Source organism: Danio rerio, chromosome 8 (assembly GCF_052040795.2).
Source record: "Danio rerio strain M-AB ecotype USA chromosome 8, GRCz13ab, whole genome shotgun sequence".
Classification (NCBI taxonomy): Eukaryota; Metazoa; Chordata; class Actinopteri; order Cypriniformes; family Danionidae; genus Danio; species Danio rerio.
In genome coordinates, this window is record NC_141028.1 from 10,092,476 (window position 1) to 10,113,754 (window position 21,279).

At 33.8% G+C, this 21,279-nt stretch overlaps 1 protein-coding gene across 5 annotated transcripts in view; it reads left to right on the forward strand.

The window, feature by feature from the left end:
* plxnb3 (plexin B3) overlaps positions 1-20,429 on the forward strand; it is a 192,456-nt gene extending 172,027 nt beyond the window's left edge. For 4 of the 5 annotated variants that reach the window (XM_087264222.1, XM_087264224.1, XM_087264221.1 and 1 more), the window contains exons 23-35: positions 1,077-1,255; positions 3,530-3,596; positions 5,018-5,164; positions 5,536-5,695; positions 5,778-5,881; positions 8,317-8,398; positions 8,506-8,672; positions 11,523-11,683; positions 13,676-13,823; positions 13,976-14,040; positions 16,527-16,602; positions 19,497-19,571; positions 19,868-20,429. In XM_087264222.1, coding sequence (XP_087120348.1) covers positions 1,077-1,255; positions 3,530-3,596; positions 5,018-5,164; positions 5,536-5,695; positions 5,778-5,881; positions 8,317-8,398; positions 8,506-8,672; positions 11,523-11,683; positions 13,676-13,823; positions 13,976-14,040; positions 16,527-16,602; positions 19,497-19,571; positions 19,868-19,972 — 1,536 coding nt within the window. In that variant the 3' untranslated portion in view covers positions 19,973-20,429. Of the gene's footprint in view, positions 1-1,076; positions 1,256-3,529; positions 3,597-5,017; positions 5,165-5,535; positions 5,696-5,777; positions 5,882-8,316; positions 8,399-8,505; positions 8,673-11,522; positions 11,684-13,675; positions 13,824-13,975; positions 14,041-16,526; positions 17,659-18,782; positions 19,572-19,867 lie in introns of all 5 variants that reach the window. The other variant, XR_015497540.1, reaches the window with a different exon arrangement.
* The last annotated feature ends 850 nt before the right edge of the window (positions 20,430-21,279 follow it).

Below are 21,279 nucleotides of genomic sequence, written 5' to 3' on the forward strand. Positions count from 1 at the left end.
CTGCGCGGACCCAATCCTTATTGGCGCGCCGATTGAGTGACGATGCTGATTGACAGCACACTCGACCAATGGTTGCACACCTGAAACAGGATAGGATACACAACGAGAGATAGATTCAATTCTATTCAATTTAGCTTTATTTGTATAGCGCTTTTACAATGTAGATTGTGTCAAAGCAGCTCACATAAATGGTCATAGTAACTGGATCAGGGTAGTTCAGTTTTTAGTGTTAAGTTCAGTTCAGTTTAGCTCAGTTCAGTGTGCTTTGAAGTCATTATTGAGAGTCCAAACACTGAAGAGCAAATTCATCGATGAGTAGCTTTTCAGATCCTGAACCATGCAAGCCAGTGGCGACAGCAGAGAGGGAAAAAAAACTTCACCAATAGGAGAGTGAAGAAAAAAAACCTTGAGAGAACCAGACTCAGTTGGGCACAACCATTTTAATTTCTCCGCTGGCCAAAAGTCTTGTGCAGATAGAAGAGCACGCAAAACAGAAAACAAACAACAAAACACCACAAAACATACGTGAAAACTAACAGTTTGTTAAAACCAAAAGTGTCTTGCAGTGCTGTTTTTGTAATAAATGGAAAATAAATTACATTTGTCTCCTTCCCTTTTTTGGCTGATCTGAAAAATGGTCCGATCCGTGACTAAAAAACATTATATGATCTGAACCGTGAGATTCGTTATCCGTTACACTAATAGTATATATTATCATATTTCGCAGCTCTACAATGCAGCTTGTATACAAGTCCCAAACAGAGATCGACCAAATAAAAATAAATAAATAAATCAGCTGTTTATCCTTGTGCATCCCCAGTTGTTTTGGAAATCTCAGTCACTATCCTCTTTCTCGACACTTTATCCGCATTTAAACTGCCAAACTGTCAGGCAGCAGTGCAGAAACTTTTAAATATTTATCCATCGCAGCAGCAGCAGTCTGAGGCGTTAGTAGATGTTTTAGGAGTGCAGTGTTGTGAAAGCTCAGGCTGTTTGATTGAAATTGGTCAAACTAGTGTGTGTGTGTGTTGTTGTGGGAGTGTGTGTGGCACTAATGTAAGTAAATTCTCCTGCAGTTCATCCACACTCTGGAGGCGCAGCAGAGCTTCTCTCAGCGGGACAGGGGTTACGTGGCGTCTCTCCTCACTATGGCTCTTCATGATAAGCTGGAATATTTCACTGATGTGATGAAGAATCTGCTGGGAGATCTGGTGCAGCAGTACGTGGCCAAGAACCCCAAACTCATGCTGCGCAGGTACTTTCACTTTCACTTTTTAGTAGTGCTGGGGGGAAATTAATCACGGTGGCTTGCAGGTTTTTATTTATTTTACGGATGTATGTGCACTGTGTATATTTATAATGTGCATAAATATCAGATACAGTTAAAGACTTTAGAGTTATTAACCCCCTGTATATTTTATCTGTTTAACAGAAAGAAGATTTCTAAACATACTGTAATAGTTTTAATAGCTCATTTCTAATAACTGATTTCTTTTCTCTTTGCTATGATGACAGTAAATGATATTTGACTAGATATTTTTCAAGGTACTAGTATTTAGCTTATGCGTAGTTCAGACTGCGTGATTTTAGCCCCGATTTTGGCTCGCCGACAGGTTTTGAGAAATCGCCAATAAAAGCCTGAAATCACAGGCAAATCGCTGCTCGTGCACGTGAGTGACAAACACACAGTATCAACAATCAAAGAAGCGATCTGAGAGAATCTCCGATGAATCGCTGATGCGAGATATTTGGCGTGCTAAATATCTGGAGCTGTCGGCGATTCAAATCATGCCGTGTGAAATGAGTTTTGACTCATACAGCCAATGAGAGAGCGGCATTTACTTGCTTGTGCGTATGTGTATACCTGCTGCAGGCAAGCGGGAGGCTGAGGGAGAAGTTAAAAGCGCTCATTTTCGGTTTATTTGGACCCACAAAATGGAGGAAAAACTTGTGGAGGTTTGACAGGACTCAAGAGCACCCGTGTCTGTTTGACGTTTCATACAGAAAGAAATTACTTTATTATCAATGTTGAGGAGAAATGGCTAATTCCCTTTAAATTCAGGTGAGCAAATATGTACATTTTCTACCCCATTAAAGGCTTCTTTCTCATTATGTAGTTATTAACAAAAGATATACCACGTGTTTTATGCTGTGAGACGTAGTTTGGATGAAGTTGTCGGCGATTCTTCCTATAGTAAAGTCATACAATGTGAAAGTCCCTGTCGCCGATACATCGTGCAGTGTAAACAAAGCAGCGACGAAACGCTAGCCAATAGTCAAGCAGTGTGAAAACAGCTGTGACACGACTACTTTAAAAATCATGCAGTCTGAACTCGGCATTAGTCACCTTTAAAGGCTTAACCACAGAATTTTTATTAGGTTAATCAGACAAGATAGAGCCTTTTAAGTAAGTCCTTTTATAACAGTGATTTTATTTATTTTATTTTTTTTCTGTAGACCAGGAGTCAGGAACCTTTTTTCAGCAAAGAGCCATTTCAGATTTTTTTTTATGAAATGCTTTTTTTAAAGAGCCGTATGAAGTGTGTGTGTATAACAAAACCTGTATTTATTTCTACACGAAACCTTTCTTTATGTCCATGCACAAATCAAAAATATTTTTTGTCTTTTTGCCATCGCCTCTCATTAATGTTTGAATTTGTGTGCAGTTAGTATAGAAAAGTACTGTAGAAATGTAAGAAATATAAATTGCCTTTTATTATTGTCGTGAGTTCTTATTCGTTTTGCTGTAGAAAATACAATATAGAAGGAATTGTAATTGTATTTTCAGTAAGAAACTGATTTCTAGTAACAGTTATAGTTTTTTTAAATTTTGAAATAATATTGAAGATAGACAGCTGGAGAGCCACACATTTTGGTCAGAGAGCCACATGTGTCGTAAGGTACGAATCATCTCAGACTGGTTTCTTGAACATGACAATGAGTTCACTGTACTCAAATGGCCTCCACAGTCACCATATCTCAATTCAATAGAGCACCTTTGGCATGTGGTGGAACACTGGTTGAAAATATGAAATATGACAGATTTTTGCAGTATTGCAGCTTTCAAGAACGCATTAGTCAATAATAATCAATAAGTCATAATACGCAGATACTCTTAGCCCATTAAAATTGATTTCATTTATTCAAAATTAATTGGATGCAGCATATAAAAATACATAAAATAGCTGTAGCATATTAAAATAAAATGGATTTATTCTTATTTTTTTCTTTCCTCGGGTCCTAAGATACCAAGCAGGAATAATGTATCAAGGTTATAGTGTGTGTGTGTGTGTGTGTGTGTGTGTGTGTGTGTGTGTGTGTGTGTGTGTGTGTGTGTGTGTGTGTGTGTGTGTGTGTGTGTGTGTGTGTGTGTGTGTGTGTGTGTGTGAAAAAAATGCATGTTTTTTTTAAATGCTTACAGATGTGTTTGTGTTACACACACATAAATAAGTGGTCTGTATTGTCTGATCCATCCTGATCGGATTACAGTAAATCTAATCTGAATATATTCACGTGTGGTCATCTGTAGGACGGAGACGGTTGTGGAGAAGATGCTGACCAACTGGATGTCCATCTGTCTCTATTCATTTCTCAAGGTATTAAACAATATGATGACATAATGTCTATGCATTCGCACTGAATTATTTAATTTATTTATTTGTTTTTAAAAAATATATATATATTGTAATTTATTATATTTTATTGTATTTTGTATTTAATTTACATTTTTGGAATAGTTCTTATATTTTAATACCACAAGAGATATTAGATGTAATAATAATATTAATAAGACTACTGCCTCAATAAATATTTTTGTAAAATAAAAATCATTATAATGATATGTTCATATAATAATGATGAATTATATTATATTATATTATATTATATTATATTATATTATATTATATTATACAAAATGAATACAAAAACTAAATATATATATATATATATATATATATATATATATATATATATATATATTAAATGGAATAATAATAATCATCATCATCATCATAATAATCATAATACAAATAATACTAATCTTAATATTACATATTTTTGTAAAAAAATCATCATATTGATATTATTTTTACAATATTATGTTCATATAATAATGATGAATTATATTATATTGAATATTAATAATACATATGTAATACATGAATGAATACAATAATAATATATATTATATGGATTAATAATAATAATATTAATACTTCTTCTGCCATAAAGAAATCATAATAAATGCATTTTTTAATAAGAAAATTATACTAATCATAATGGTAATATTATGTTAATAAAAAGTTTATATAATAATAATAAATTATACTCTATTATTATTATTTATTTTTATATATTATATTACAAAGAATTGTTATATTTTACAGAATTGCTTTAGTATTATATTGTAATATGCTATATTATATTGTATTATATTATATATTAATAATACTAACATAATATGGAATGTATATATCTATATAAATTAGATGTAATAACAATAGTATTAATACTTCTGCTGCCATAAATCATGATAAATGCATCGATTTGTAATAAGAAAATATTACCTATCTTAATAATGATAATATTATTATAACAATCTAAAATTATATTATATTATTATATGATATTTTTATATGATATTACATTATAAAGAATTGTTATATTATATTATGTATGAATATAACTAATATAATATTAAATGAATACAACTAATAATAAATATTAGGTGGAATAATAATAATAATTCCTCTGCTACAAAATCATAACAATAAATGGTTTGTTTTGTTATAAGAAAATAATACTTAGCATACTAATGAATAATTGTTTAATAATTCTTGTTTTGTTTTCAGAGGTCTACTTTGTGTCTTCACAAAGTAGTGTAATAACACTATAGGCCTGTCATGAGTTATAGTTTTAATAAAACTCCTTCTATGAGTTCCAACATATAAACAACATTTATTGTTCCAGACATAAATGCAGTCGATAATGTGTGTGTGGGTTTGTGTTTGTGCAGGAGGTTGCTGGAGAGCCTCTTTACAAATTGTACAGGGCTATTAAATACCAGGTGGATAAAGGGCCAGTGGATGCAGTGACGGGTAAAGCCAAACGCACACTCAACGACAGCCACCTGCTCAGAGAAGACATCGACTACTGCGCTGTGGTGCGGCTCGCCAACACTGACATCTCAATTAGGACTGGGAAATTAATTCACATAACCCGATTCATTTGATTCACAGGCTCTCGATTCAATTCTTGATTCAAATCTCAATTTGATTCAACAAATGTAAACTTAAAGTCCAAATGAAGCAGTTTTTTTTCTCCATATTGTAATGCAGTTCCAGTTGCACTAAAACTGCAAAAGTAAAGTGAAATCAGTAGTCTATTTCTCCACAATGATTCTTTTGTTCTGTTTTCACCATTTTTAAAAAGGATTTAATTGAAAAAAATAAAAATAAAAATAAAAAAAAATAAATCACAAAACAAAGCTCTCAAATAAATGAATCTAATAAGACCGATTGTTTCTTATCTTAGACTCTGACGGTGCTGGTGAAGAGCGGTGTGGAGGTTCAGCCTTGTCCTGTTAAAGTTCTGGACATTGACACCATCACTCAGGTCAAAGATAAAATCCTGGACCAGATTTATAAAGGAGCGGCATTCTCCCAAAGACCTGCCGCAGACTCACTTGACCTCGGTACAGTTTCAGATTCTGTATATCTGGACTATGCTTGATCATTGGTATGGTTTCATATATTTTGTGTGTTGTGTTTACTCAGAGTGGCGATCGGGCCAGGCGGGCCACCTGACTCTGTCTGATGATGATGTCACAGCCATTGTTCAGGGCCGCTGGAAACGGATCAACACTTTACAACACTACAAGGTACAGCTGGAGATTTATTGACTGTCACTAGTAGTTTTTACGCTGCTGTTCAGTCAGATTAATTGGTTGATTTGTGGGTTGGCTGTTTAATACATCTTTATTTGTGTTGATTGTGTCAAAGCAGCTTAACATAGACAAAGCTCTAGTAAATTGAAACGCTTCAGTCCAGTTTTCACAGATCGAGTTCAGTTCAGTGTAACTTTTTAATTGAATAACTTTTGTAGGTTTGTTGAATTTTAAGTTGGTTGTTTGGTTGACGCTAGTTTGACAGTTTTTTTTTTTTGTTTAATTTTTCTTGTGAATTTGGTGGTTGATTGTTGTGAGTTTGTTTGATTTATTTCTGTTGGTAAATTTTGTTATTATAGTTTGTTTATTTTGTGACTTGTTTAGTTAGATTGAATGTGTTTGTTTTATTTTACTTTTCTTTTTATTGTTTTTTTTTTGTTCGTTTTGTTTATTTTGTGACTTGTTTAGTTAGACTGAATGTGATTTGTTTTATTTTCTTTTTCTTTTTATTGTTTTTTTTTAGTTTGTTTTGTTTATTTTGTTGGTTGTTTAGTTAGACTGAATGTGATTTGTTTTATTTTCTTTTTCTTTTTATTGTTTTTTTTTAGTTTGTTTTGTTTATTTTGTTGGTTGTTTAGTTAGACTGAATGTGATTTGTTTTATTTTCTTTTTCTTTTTATTGTTTTTTTTAGTTTGTTTTGTTTATTTTGTTGGTTGTTTAGTTAGACTGAATGTGATTTGTTTTATTTTCTTTTTCTTTTTATTGTTTTTTTTTAGTTTGTTTTGTTTATTTTGTTGGTTGTTTAGTTAGACTGAATGTGATTTGTTTTATTTTCTTTTTCTTTTTATTGTTTTTTTTGTTTGTTTTGTTTATTTTGTTGGTTGTTTAGTTAGGTTGAATGTGTTCATTATATTTTCTTTTTCTTTTTATTGTTTTTTTAGTTTGTTTAGTTTATTTTGTGGGTTGTTTAGTTAGACTAAATGTGATTGTTTTATTTTATTTTTATTTTTATTGTTTTTTTGTTTGTTTTGTTTATTTTGTGGGTTGTTTTTGTGAGTTTGGTTTGTTTATTTCGTGAGTTTAGCTGGTTGATTTAATGAGTTGATTTGTTTTTGTGAGTTTGTTTATTGAGTTTGGATGGTTATGTGAGTTGATTGTTTATGTAAGTTTAGTTGTTCGGCCTTTTTTTATTGCTTAGTTGCTTTTTGTGAGTTATTGTTTTTGTGAGTCTGATTGTTTATTTTGTGAGTTTAGCTGGTTGATTTACTAAGTTGATTTGTTTAAGTGTGTTTGTTTTGTTTACTTAGTTTGGATGGTTATTTATGTGAGTTGATTGTTTATGGAAGTTTGGTTGGTTGACTTTTTTTTACTTGCTTTGTTGATTTTTGTGGTTTGTTTTTTTTATGAGTCTGTTTATTTGTTTATTTTGTGAGTTTAGCTGGTTGATTTACTGTCTGATTGTTTACTGAGTTTGGATGGTTATTTATGTGAGTTGATTGTTTATGGAAGTAAGGTTGGTTGACATTTCTTTACTTGCTTTGTTGACTTTTACGAGTTTGGTTGTTTTTGTGAGTCTGATTGTTTATTTCGTGAGTTTATCTGGTTGATGTATTGAATTTGTTTTGTTTACCAGGCTCAGTCCTGCTTAGCTTCAGTGAGTAACCAGTCTTGGGCTGCAGGGTGATTTGGCTGTGACATTTTTGTGATTATTTTTGTAAGTTTGTGACATTTCTGTAGTTGCTTAGTTTATTTTCTGTGAATATTTTTCATTGGTTGATTTTGTGGTTCGGTTGTTTTTGTGAGTCTGATTGTTTATTTTGTGAGTTTAGCTGGTTGACTTAGTCAGATTTTGTGAGTTTGTTAACTGAGTTTAGTTGGTCATTTATTTGAGTTGGTTGTTTATGGAAGCTTGATTGGTTGACATCTTTATTTGCTTGGTTGGTTTTTGTGAGTTTGGTTGATTTTTAATTTGATTTGATATATTTTGTGGGTGTTTGTTAATGTCAATTTGGTGTTTTGAGATTACTATGGATCATCCAAAACTGAACATGCTGTCATCATTTGCTCATGCTTTACTTGTCACAAACCTGTTTGACTTTCTATATTTTTTCAAACACAAAAGAAGACATTTTGAAAAATGTTGGAAACCTGTAACCATTGACTTCCATAGTATTTGTTTTTTTCTTCTATGGATGTCATTGGTTACAGGATTCAAAAAAAGATTTCAGAATATCTTCTTTTGTGTTCAACAGTATAAAGAAACTCATAAAGGTTTGGAACCATCTTAGGGACAGTAAATGCAAGTAAATTGTCATCTTTGGATGAACCATCTCTTTAAATAGTTGATTTGAATAAGTTTGCTTAGATGTTTTTGTGAGATTGTTTTAGTTTATTATTTTCATTTTAACTTTTAATTTTATCTTCTCAGGTACCTGATGGGGCCACAGTGGCTCTCATTCCTCGTTCCCAGAGTTCTCTTGGTGTAAATCAGGTCTACCAGACTGGAGAGAGTAAGTAAAGAGCACAATCACTTTTGCACTTTTATTTCCGACCATCAGAGAGGAAAAGTGTATCAGTTTGTAATTCATATTCAATCTGTTTCTTGTAATTGCTGCAGAAACTCCCATGCTTGAAGGAGAGGAGGAGGAAGGTCTTCGTTTGTGGCATTTAGTAAAGCCCACCGAAGACCCCGAGATCCCCAAACACAGAAAGAGCAGCATGAGAGAGCGGGAGCGAGCAAAAGCCATTCCTGAGATCTACCTTACACGATTGCTTTCAATGAAGGTATGAGATGCGTTTACACTACCAGAATATGCCCCACATCACAGATCCTGACTTTCATTATGTTTATCTGTGTGATATGCAGTTTATTAGTGCCCTAAATAAATTATGTCAGCTTGAATGAGCGTAGTTTTGTAACAATAAAAGTGTACAACTTAGCTAAAGCTAATAAATAATCCACAATCCCTCTCCAAACATGTTCAGATCGCCCTGTTATTTGAGTCGCTTCACTCATCTTCAAACTCCTGCTATGATGAGCTACAGTTTTCTGTCTGTTCAACAACAGAGTGTGTGTTTTTCTTTTAGAAGCGACAGAGAGTTTAGCTTAACTTTAACCGAAAGTTTATTAGTTGCTCCATTGGGTGGACTGTGCAGTGGTATTTTTTAATTTGATCAACTTTTGTATATTTTTGTAGCAAAAAAAAAAAAAAGTGGCAAATAAAAGCGAAATATTGGCAAATGCGTTTTTAAAAAGCTATTTAAAATGTATTTAAAATGCAAAATGTATTAATATACTTGTTTACTGCTTGATTTAATTATCGTTTTAAACCTTTATTTAAAAAAAAGGTTATAAAGTTGTCTATTTACTTATACATGAAAAAAATAATAAAATGCAATGTTTTATTGCTTTTTTAAATGAGATTTTAAAAAACCTAATTTTAATAGGCACATTTAAATATGTCGCTTTGTTTGTCTATTATTTGTTAATTTAAATTGTGATACATATATATATTCCTTTATGCTAAAATTACTAAATTGACAATTTGATTCTTTGTTTTATTTCTAACTGGGACTCCTTGTCCTCCGTAACTGACAGGATTCATTCGGATGCTGGAAATCCTTGAAAATGTTTGCATTTTAATCTGTGTTCAAGGTTTGAAAAGTGCTTGAATTTTTTATAAAGTGCTTGAAACTGCTTAAAAATGCAGCTTTGTTGCTTCCGTAATAATTCATCCTAATAAATAGGCAAGAGTAATTAACTATTAAAATAAATATTTGTGCTTTTGCATGGAATGAAATAAAATTAATGGAGATTACCGCATCAGGTGTAAATAAATGTACATTTATGATGAAAGATGACACGTTTAAGATTTAATTCAATGACAGTAATCCAATGTGTATATTTTCCTTATAGCATTATATATATTGCATAGTATAGTATAATGTTGAATTGTAATGTATAGTATAGTATAGCATAGCATAGCATAGTGTATAATTGTATTGTATGGTGTTGCATAGTATAGTATAGTATAGTATAGTATAGTGTTTAATTGTATGGTGTAGTAGTGTTGCATAGTATAGTATATTATAGCATAGTATAGTGTTTAATAGTATAGTATAGTATAGTGTTGAATTGTATGGTGTAGTATAGTATAGTATAATTTAGTATAGTATAGCATAGCATAGCATAGCATAGTATAGTGTTTAATTGTATTGTATGGTGTAGTGTAGTAAAGTATAGTATAGTATAGTGTAGTATAGCATTTAATCGTATGGTGTGGTGTAGTATAGTGTTGTTTAGTATAGTACAGTATAGTATAGCTTAGCATAGCATAGTGTTCAATTGTATTGTATGGTGTAGTATAGTGTTGTTTAGTATAGTATAGCATAGCATAGCATAGTGTTTAATTGTATTGTATGGTGTAGTATAGTGTTGTATAGTATAGCATAGCATAGCATAGTATTTAATTGTATTGTATTGTATGGTTTAGTATAGTGTTGTATAGTATAGTATAGTTTTGAATTGTATTGTATGAAGTAGCATAGTATAGCATAGCATAGCATAGTGTTTAATTGTATAGTATAGTATAGTATAGTATAGTGTTGAATTGTATTGTATGAAGTAGTATAGTATAGCATAGCATAGCATAGTGTTTAATTGTATAGTATAGTATAGTATAGTATAGTTTTGAATTGTATTGTATGAAGTAGTATAGTATAGCATAGCATAGTGTTTAATTGTATAGTATAGTATAGTATAGTGTTGAATTGTATTGTATGAAGTAGTATAGTATAGCATAGCATAGCATAGTGTTTAATTGTATAGTATAGTATAGTATAGTATAGTATAGTGTTGAATTGTATTGTATGAAGTAGTATAGTATAGCATAACATAGCATAGTGTTTAATTGTATAGTATAGTATAGTATAGTGTTGAATTGTATTGTATGAAGTAGTATAGTATAGCATAGCATAGCATAGTGTTTAATTGTATAGTATAGTATAGTATAGTATAGTATAGTATAGTGTTGAATTGTATTGTTTGAAGTAGTATAGTATAGCATAGCATAGCATAGCATAGCATAGTGTTTAATTGTATAGTATAGTATAGTATAGTATAGTATAGTATAGTGTTGAATTGTATTGTATGAAGTGGTATAGTATAATTTAGTATAGTATAGTATAGTATAGTTTAATATAGTATAATATAGCATAGCATAGTATAGTGTTTATTTGTATTGTATGGTGTAGTATAGTATAGTATAGCATAGCATAGTATAGTGTTTAATTGTATCGTATGGTGTAGTATAGTTTTGCATTGTATAGTATAGTATAGTATAGTATAGTGTTGAATTGTATTGTATGGTGTAGTATAGTGTTTTAGTTTAGTCTGGTGTGGTATAGTGTTGTATTATATGTTAGGGTATAATAGTGTGTGGTATGGTAACAAATAGAATGTGGATGATCTAATGTGATAAAGTATGTAAACATTTAATTTGCTACCATTATAATGTGCTGGAAAAGTTTGAAAATTCTGCTAGAAAGTGCTTAAAAAGGTTAATTTTGACTTTGTTAAAGGTGTAAGAGCCCTGAACTGAAAGCTGCTCTGTGCTCGTATGTGTTTATCTTCAGGGGACTCTGCAGAAGTTTGTGGATGATGTGTTTGTAGCCATACTGAGTACGAAACGGCCTCCACCCATAGCAGTCAGATTCTTCTTTGACTTTCTGGATGATATGGCAGAGAAACACGGCATCGACGACCCGGAGACCGTTCACATCTGGAAAACAAACAGGTCAGATCGATGAAACGTTTTTACTGAGGCTAAAGATTTATGGAGAAAATCAATAATACAGCTCAGCTCAAAAACTTGGAGTGAATCTTGAATTGACTTTTTTTAAGGCTTTACTTTTAACTCTACTCTACTTTTATCTTGTTATAAAGTGTTACAAGTTTTCCAGAATTAATGAAAAAGTGGATTATTGTAGATAAAAAAATTATGTAATATATTACAATTTTATATAGTTTTTGCATATTTTAATATTATTTTTTGTGAGTGTTTGTGTGTGTATTTTCTCTATAACAGGGCAAATCTATTAATTTGAGATCTTGAATAACTGGTAATATTAGGGACATTAGGGTGGCAAGGTGGCTCGGTGGTAAGCACTGTCGCCTCACAGCAAAAAGGTTGCTGATTTGAGTCCTGGCTGGGTCAGTTGGAGTTTCTGTATGGAGTTTGCATGTTTTCCCCGTGTTGGCGTGGGTTTTTCCCCCACAGTCCAAAGATATGCGCTATAGGTGAATTGAATAAACTAAATTGTACATAGTGTATGCGTGTGAATGAATGTATATGGATGTTTCCCAGTACTGGGTTGTGGCTGGAAGGGCATCCGCTGCATAAAAAATATGCTGGATAAGTTCATTCCACTGTGGTGACCCCTGGTGAATAAAGGGACTAAGCCGAAGGAAAATGAATGAATTATGGACATTAATTGGTCATATTTAAATAATATTTCATACTTTTGCATAGTAAAAATATAAAGTAGGTTCACTATATAATTAAAAAATATTATCTAACTGTATAATTATTATAGCCACATTTTTCTTTTTTTCTCAGACAAGTCAGTTCACCTTTTGGTCCGACTGATTCAAAAATAAATCTGTTGAATTAGTTCACAAATTCACTTGAATGATTCTTTGATATAATATTATTGTATTCCTTGAATTATATTGAACTTTTAATTTTTTTTATTAAATTGAATTAAAGTAAATTATTTTTGAAAGCCTTACTTACAGATTTATTGAAAAAGTCACACAATGTAATAAAAAGAAATTGAAATTTCGACAAAATTAAATTTGTTGACCAGCCCGAAGGATTAAAAACAAAGCCGAAAATACAATAACATTTACTCAATTAGCAGATGCATTCATCCAAAGCGACTTAAAAGAGACAACCAAAGAAGCATCAGGGGTCGCCACAGCGGAATGAACTGCCAACTTATCCAGCATATGTTTTACACAGCAGATGCCCTTTCAGCTGCAACCCAGTAAAGGGAAACATCAATACACACACACACACACACACACACACACACACACACACACACACAAGTTAGTTTATTCAATTCACTTATAGCACATGTCTTTAGACCAGGGGTCACCAATCTCGGTCCTGGAGGGCCGGTGTCCCTGCAGGTTTTAGCTCCAACTTGTTTCAACACATCTGCCTGGATGCTTCAAGTATACCTAGTAAGACCTTGATTAGCTTGTTCAGGTGTGTTTGATTAGGGTTGGAGCTAAAATCTGCAGGACACCGGCCCTCCAGAAACAAGTTTGGTGACCACTGCTTTAGACTGTGAGGGAAACCGAAGCACCCAGAGGAAAACATGCAAACTCCACACAGAAATGCCAACTGACCCAGCCGGGACTCAAACCAGGAACCTTCTTGTTGTGAGGCAACAGTGCTAAACACTGAGCCACCTTATCGGCCGACTTTAAATTATCATATAAATAAATCATCAAAATAATTTTAAATGCAGAAATTATTATAATAATGGTAAAACATTGGAAATCTTCAATGTAGTATTCATTTCCAACATACTATTTACGGTAGTTATTGCTCTTCTGTAAAATGCACTCAGTGAGTAAATCAATCTTTTGAGTTTTCCTAAATCAATTAAACTGATTGATAATTTATCATAGAACTATCATAGATACTTTTAATTAAACTATATTGTTTCTGTGCTCGTTGTATTGAATGTTCATTGAACTCCTCTCCCTGCTGCAGTTTACCCTTGCGTTTCTGGGTCAACATCTTGAAGAACCCTCAGTTCGTCTTTGACGTGCAGGTGACTGATAGTGTGGACCCCGTCCTCTCCGTCATCGCACAGACCTTCATTGATTCCTGCACTACATCGGAGCACAAAGTGGGGCGGGTCAGTACAGTAATTAACCTGTAAACCTCATTATGCAGAAGTGTGTGCGTGTAGAGAAAAAAGATGAACGGAGGAAAGTAAGCTCCTTTCACAGCTGCAGCATCTATGAGCTCTGTTTTATTCTCATTATTGTCTTGTCTCTCGTCCTTCAGGATTCTCCGGTGAATAAGCTGTTGTACGCCAGAGAAATCCCTCGATACAAGCAGCTGGTGGAGAGGTGAGAAATCTTAAAGAATTTTCGTTTTGGAAATAGACTCATTTTTCCAGGGCCGGCCTGTGCCATAGGCAGTATAGGCCAATGCTAAGGGCGCTGTACATCCAGGGGGGCGCCAAAAATGAGCGAGGTTAAGTTGGTTTTGTTTTCAGTATTCCTGACACGTTCAGTGATAGACGGCAATAACTTAAAAACCTCTTACCCTAAAAAGATCTAAAGTGTGTTTCCTACAAAAAGACAAAGCTGGTTTTGTTTCACAGCTGTCTTTTTTCGCTCAACATTACGACCACTGCTCCATTTAAGCCTTTGCCAATATGCGTTCAGCCGGGAGAGCTCACGCCAAGCGGAGGTCTTAGTAAGGGACCTTCGGAAAAGTGCTTCTGCTCTGTCCTGTGTGTTTTATTTTAAAAACAACAAATTTTCTCTTAAATGAGCACAAACAGTTACTAAAGTAGTCGAATGCTTTATTATAGATCTGTGCATTCTTACATTAACACCTCTGTTATCAAGCAAAACACAATGAGAGATTCACAAACTGCTCTTCACTAAATAACTATAGTAACTTTAATCAATATGCAAATACAATTAAAAGTGAAGTAGATTTTTTAGCTTTATTTAATTTCTGTATAGGCCATCGATTTTAATAGGCTAAACCATTTATTTTATTGTCAATATTTTCCAATGTTTGCTATGTATTCTATAATTTGAAGCTATTTGTTGTGCCATATTTTTTACATCCAACGTTGGACAGATTGCTAATCAATAAATAGCTATAGTGCTATCTGTTAGTTTAGACATAGATGTTATGGAAAATAGTAATAGTAATGTAACTACCCCCATCATTCCTTCCTCAAGCAAATGCGTAAATATTAAATCTATTCAGCATTAATGTTAACTGCATTGGTATATTCATCTGACGTTTTCCTTGTAGTAGTCGATCAAAAAGCTATTTAGTTTCTTATGACTATACAGTGGAATTTACTGCGATGTGACGGGGCGCCACCTGAAATCTTGCCTAGGGTGCCAAATTGCTTAGGGCCGGGCCTGCATTTTTCTGCTCCCTTATAGTTAAATAGTTGAGTTTTATCATTTTTGAATCCATTGAGGTAACGTTTCAGTCAAATGGGAGCTCTTTTAGCTTAGCATACATCATTGAAACGGATTAGACTGTTAGCATTTCGCTATTTTTTTTTAAGAGTTTTGTTAAATTTTCCAATTCAAAGTTTGACTCTTGCATGTGCTAAGACTGACAAAAAATTTAAAGTTCCTATGTTCCTAGGAACTATACTCTTTCCAGCGTAATAATCAAGAATCTTTGCTGCCGTACCATGGTTTCAGCAGGAGCAATGATATTACCCAGCACCTGAAATTAGCCCCAAGCTAAAACTAGGGAACAGCGTTGCATAATAGCTTTGATTCTGCTAATATCTAATATGGTTCAATGATTTATGTTAAGCTAATCTAAGCTAAAAGTGCTCCCTCTAGTCCCAGAGATTGGCTGAATGGTCTCAAAAAATGTATAAAACTCAACTGTTTAACTCTAGGAGTCTTGTAAAATGAAAGCTTAAGCCAATAGCTTAGCTTAGCATAAATCCTTGAATCAGATTAGACCGATAGCCTTTCGTTCAATTTTCAAAAAAGGGTTTTGCTAATGCTCCAATTTAAAGCTCGGCTCTTTCGTAAGTACATTGTATACTAAAACTGACGGAAAATGAAAAGTTGCTATTTTCAAGGCTGATATGGTTAGGAACAATATTTTTATTCGGGCGTAATAATCAAGGAACTTTGCTGCTGCACCATTGGCTGCAGCATATGCAATGATGCATTGGATGCGAACGAAAGTGAAGAATGGGTTGGGGGGGGGGGGGGGGGTGTAGGGGGGGTCAGACTGGATGGATGATCGTAGGCCCTTGATAATGTCTCTGGGGGCCCCCAAAATGTGTAGGCCCTTAAATTCGTCCTAGCGCCCACAATGCCCCACCCCCCACTAACTAATCAAGGAATTTTCCTGCCATACCACAATTGGATATAATTATCCAATTTAAAGTTCGACTGTTCTGTAGTCACATCGTGTGAGAAGACTGACAAAAAAATGAAAAGAAGCTATTTTCAAGGCTAATATAGCAAGGAACTATACTCTTATTCTGGTGTATTAATCAAGGAACTGCGGAAGGGCAGGTGCAATAAAAGTAGTCCCAAGCTAGAACTACATAGTTAACAGTGTTGCGTAATATCATTGCTCCTGCTAATATCTAATACTGTTCAATGATTTTTGCTAAGCTAAGCTGAAAGTGCTACCGCCAGACCCAGGGATTGGCTGAATGGATTCAAAAATGGTAAAACTAAACTGTTTAACCCTAGGGGACTTGTAAATTTTACAAAAAGAGTGTTCCTTTAGGGTTATATACGATATGGGTCAGAACAGTTAATTTGCTGGAACTGATACAGGATTAATATCTAGTGCTATAATGTGTCTTTTTGTCCTGAAGGTACTACAGTGATATTCATAACGCCGTGTCTGGCTGTTATCAGGAGATGAATTCAATGCTGACAGAGCTCTCAGGGGTAAGACTGCTGTTAGTTCTGTTTTAAAATGATTTGTATTTTAAGACGCTTTAGACGACAAAAGTATGAAACCTGCTTGTGAATATGGGGTTCATTTTTTTTTTTGTTTTGTTTGAGAGTCAATGGTTGAGTTTCCATCCTAATGTGAAGCAAATGTTTTCAATGTTTGCAAAAAAAAGCACTTTAGATGCATTTCAATCGTTGGCTGTTTCTCAACACCAAGTATGCAAAGTTCGCACTTGCGTTCTTGGAAGTTCAGACTTGCCGAGTTTAGACTTGGAAGAACGAACTCCCGAGAACGCAAGGACACAAGTCAAATACTTCTTTAAATGGAACGGCAGCACACTTTATAACGTCACTTACCTCACCATAGATTCGTCGGTTTCACTGTACATTAACAATAAAATGATTTAATTATATAAAGCACGGCCCTGTAATTAATATTATATTGATATTATAAATCTACATTTTTGATTTAAGAAAATGTCAACATAAATCCATATAAATGTGAAGTAAAATGTGTTCTTATACACCGACTCGTGTCTTTGATTATTAGATTTAATAAACTACAATGGACATTATACAAGTATTAAGACTTACACAATAAGAAATAACATTAAGCAGTTTGTTAAACAAAGACAAGCGTACATTACGGTAACATAATTAAAGACAATTATAAAAGGTAACAAAATAATACCGACAAAATAATACACCTGATAACAAACAATAGATTTGTAAGACTGTTAGATATACACAAGATGTATTAAATATTATGTTTTAACTACAATGGAGAGATGAGATCCAGTGGTACATCCGAGATGGACTGGCCGAAGTGAAGCTCTCGGCGGGGGAAGTGAAGTCGAAGCTCCAGAGGTCCACATTAGCTGAGGCACATCGTCAAAGTCGCGCTAACTTTGTGAATAAACTGCCCATTTGACTTTAAATCATCTACATTCTCGCCTGAAAAACTCTTAAAGCTTTATTTTGTGACACAGTAAAGGAATATTTTTAAAACCGTGCGGGTTTTCTCCTCCACCATTAGCGTTTACTGTTTTAGCTGCAATGCATTCTGGGATACCTGAGCTTCACAAGTTTGCATAAGTCACCTCTCCATGCATCCTTGGCCAGAGGGGCAGACCAAGTACACATCCGGGAATTTTATCTGTACTTGGCAAGATGTGAACTTTGAATTGTATCAGTACTTCAGCAAAGGTTGATGACGTTTCACGAGGACGCAAGTACACAAGTACAGACATGAACGCATATTGAGAAACAGCCAAATTGTTAGAGCGGCTGACTGTAGTATTGGCAACCTAGCAACCAACAGTAAACAAACTAGCAAAATGGAGACAGCTGACTGGTCACATGGATATAATGTTCGCTATGTCAGCGTTTGATCTGCATTTCCATCTCCCAAGGCCAAAAGCACCTGAAATGTGCATCCTTTTTTCCACAAATTATATTGTAATTTGAACATTTTATATTAATATTATAATTATAATGTAATTAAAAAAAAACAGGTGACTTTAGAAAACTTTTTCTACATTACAAGGTACATGTTTTTATATTTTTATATTAATACTACATTTAATCAGGGCCGGAGTGGGACTCCTTTTCAGCTCAGGAGTTTCAAGCCTTAGAGCGGCCCACCTCAGTTCACGACTGACTATATTAAGATAACGTCATTTCCAATTCAGTTTCTAACAACACTATCATGTCTGTTTCAAGTACACAGCTGCTTTAGAACTGCAAATGTGTTTCATAAATATGACAACATTAAAGGGTAGCTAAATATCCAACACTGTTCTTTAAAACATCACAATGTCCTTTCCTGCAATATCTGAATATATATTCTGTGCAAAATTCTTTATAGATATCCAGTCCTTTGTAACGGTGGTCACACAAAAAATTTAAATAATATATGTACACCTATATAAGTAACCCAAGCAGTTTTATATGTGTAACACTAAAAATGAAAAAATAAATAAATAAATAATTACTCGGGTGAGGTTCGAACTCGGGTTGGTGGCATCATAATGCAACGTGCTGACCACTAGACCACAATGGCGCTGTCATGCTGGTGCATTTAGAATAAAAAATAAGTATTGCACTGATACCTGAAAGACTTTTAACCACAGTATTACTTTCTATTGATGACTATCTTTTTCTCCCCTTTTTAGATTTCTGATCAAGTTATGTCAGATTTATTAATGTAGTGAATCATCTGATTATCATTGTGCAGGTGTAATATTCATTAATATTAATTATTCGAATTCTTATATTCACTAAGGTGCCGCTGTTTGGGATTGAATAATAGTAACGTCATCATTAACCTGAGGGCTGCATTCTGCTCATGCAGCTGCGAAAAAATAAATAAAAAGAGCGGAGCTGCAGGAAAGTAATGAAAAAAAGAGTGAGGCTATGGTCAAATAAAAAAATGAAAAAAAGTGTGACTGCTGAGAGTGCAAGCAGCTAGGCACACTGGACAGCGTGGCCAAAAAACAGACCGGCCCACCGGGATTTCTCCCGGCCCTCCCAATTATCCAATCCGGGCCTGCATTTAATTAGTTAATTTTAATTTATAATTATTTTATGAGTTAGTTTTGGGTTTATTTTTTAAAATGGTTTTAAATATTTGTATCCAGATATTTCAAATAATTAATGGTTTTACTAAAAAAAAAAACACAGTCAAACACTTATCAATTAACTGTGAAATATATTGTTTAAATGATTTCATAACTAATGATATTTTATTTGTAAAACAGTAATCCATCTTATGTGGTAAATGAGTAGGAAAATGCCATTTTGTATATTTTTTTTTATTATTCATTTCATGTCCATGTTTTATCATGCACACTTAAACTTGTTTTGTCTAATGACTGTCATGTTTTTAGAGCTTTGCATCAGAGATGAACAGTTTGGTGGCGTTACATGAGCTCTACAAGTATATCAACAAATACTACGATCAGGTCAGTATGCCAATGATTAAACTTTCTTATATTATAAAAGGGAAAGTTCAACCAAAATTGAAAATTCATCATTTACTCCAACATAAAGAGATTATTTGAAGAATGTTGGAAAACGGTAAACAATAAAATCCATAGTAGAAAAACAACACCATGTAAGTCACTGTTTAACAATTTCCAACATTCTTCATTACTGTATATCTGCTTTTGTGTGAGTAAATTCCAACAGAATTAAAATTGTTTGTGTGAACTATCCCGTATTAACAAACAAATGATTTCTCCTTTTGCTTTGCGTGCAGATTATCATGTCTCTGGAAGAAGATGCGGCAGGTCAGAAGATGCAGTTAGCGTATCGCCTTCAACAGGTCGCCGCCCTGGTGGAGAATAAAGTCACTGACCTTTAGGTTTTGAGCTCATCAGTAATAATCACGTCTGAGAGATCTGCTGATCTTCACCAAACCTTTGTGTGCTTCCACAACTGTTCAGAAAAACTCTTCTTAACAAAAGGGAACAGGAAATGAAGTAATGCTCACTTTCTTCCGATAAAACCTTAATGGGGATTTTATTGGAGAAGCATCGCTCTGAACTACTCGCAGGAGTATTGACTAATGGAAAGTGTGTGTGTGTGTGTGTGTGTGTGTGCGCGTGCGTGCGTGCGTGCGTGCGTGCGTGCGTGCGTGCGTGTGAAAGGATCTACTGGCTATGTGAAGGTTACTGAATTCAGATTCTCTGACCTGAATCTATCATAATGACACTACTGAAGCAGCTCTCATATATTGTGACATGCTAAGACACATTTTATAGCATTTTTACTTATTTTCAAGTGATCAAAACCACTATATGGATGAAAAAAAAAGAAAACTCTTACAATCAAGTCCGCACTATGGACAAATCCTACTTTTTTCCCCCCTACAGCAGTACGTGGAGTATTTTTTTGTGTTCCTCCTCCATAATCACATCCCAGATTTCAAAAAAGACTGACCATGGCCGTGTCGTATTAATCTTTTATATACTAACATTTCTACATTAGTATTGCAGATCGAAGTATTAAGCCTTTACAGGGACTGAAGAGTAAGTCGATGCACACAAGTGCCAAACAAAAGTTAGGAGAGCACAATATTTTGTGTGCACGTTTTTGTGTGTGTGTGTGTAGCTATAGATGTGCATGCAAATAAAATACGAAACATCAGTGTGCAGGGTTTTCGCTGCTGTTAGGGACTCCAAATATATTGAATTTCTCATACAGGGATACAAACACATGGTTTATAGCACCAAAGTGTTACATTTAGTAAGCATCTTTTGTGTTTAAATGAAGTCTAATCGATGTCTATTAGACGTATAAACAACGAATGTTTGGCTAAAAGAAGGCTAAATTTGGGTTGTGAATGAAAATCTTATAGACATCTAAGAATAGCCCAAAACTATAGTCAAGTCTGTCTCATCTGTGTATTTGATGACTAGTCTACTTTTAGGCTATTCTTAGACGTCTCTTAGATGTTTACTGACAGCCCAAATTTAGCCTTGTTTTAGCAAAGACTTCTATGTTTAGATGTCTATCAAACACTCAATTGCTCGGTCGGTAGACTCCTATAATATATCTGTTATTTCATTGCTAAATCAACATCAATACAATAATCATCAATAGTATTTTTAATTCTCATTCGAATCTCAGTGCATAAAATCCTAAAAGAGAATAGTTCACCCAAATATG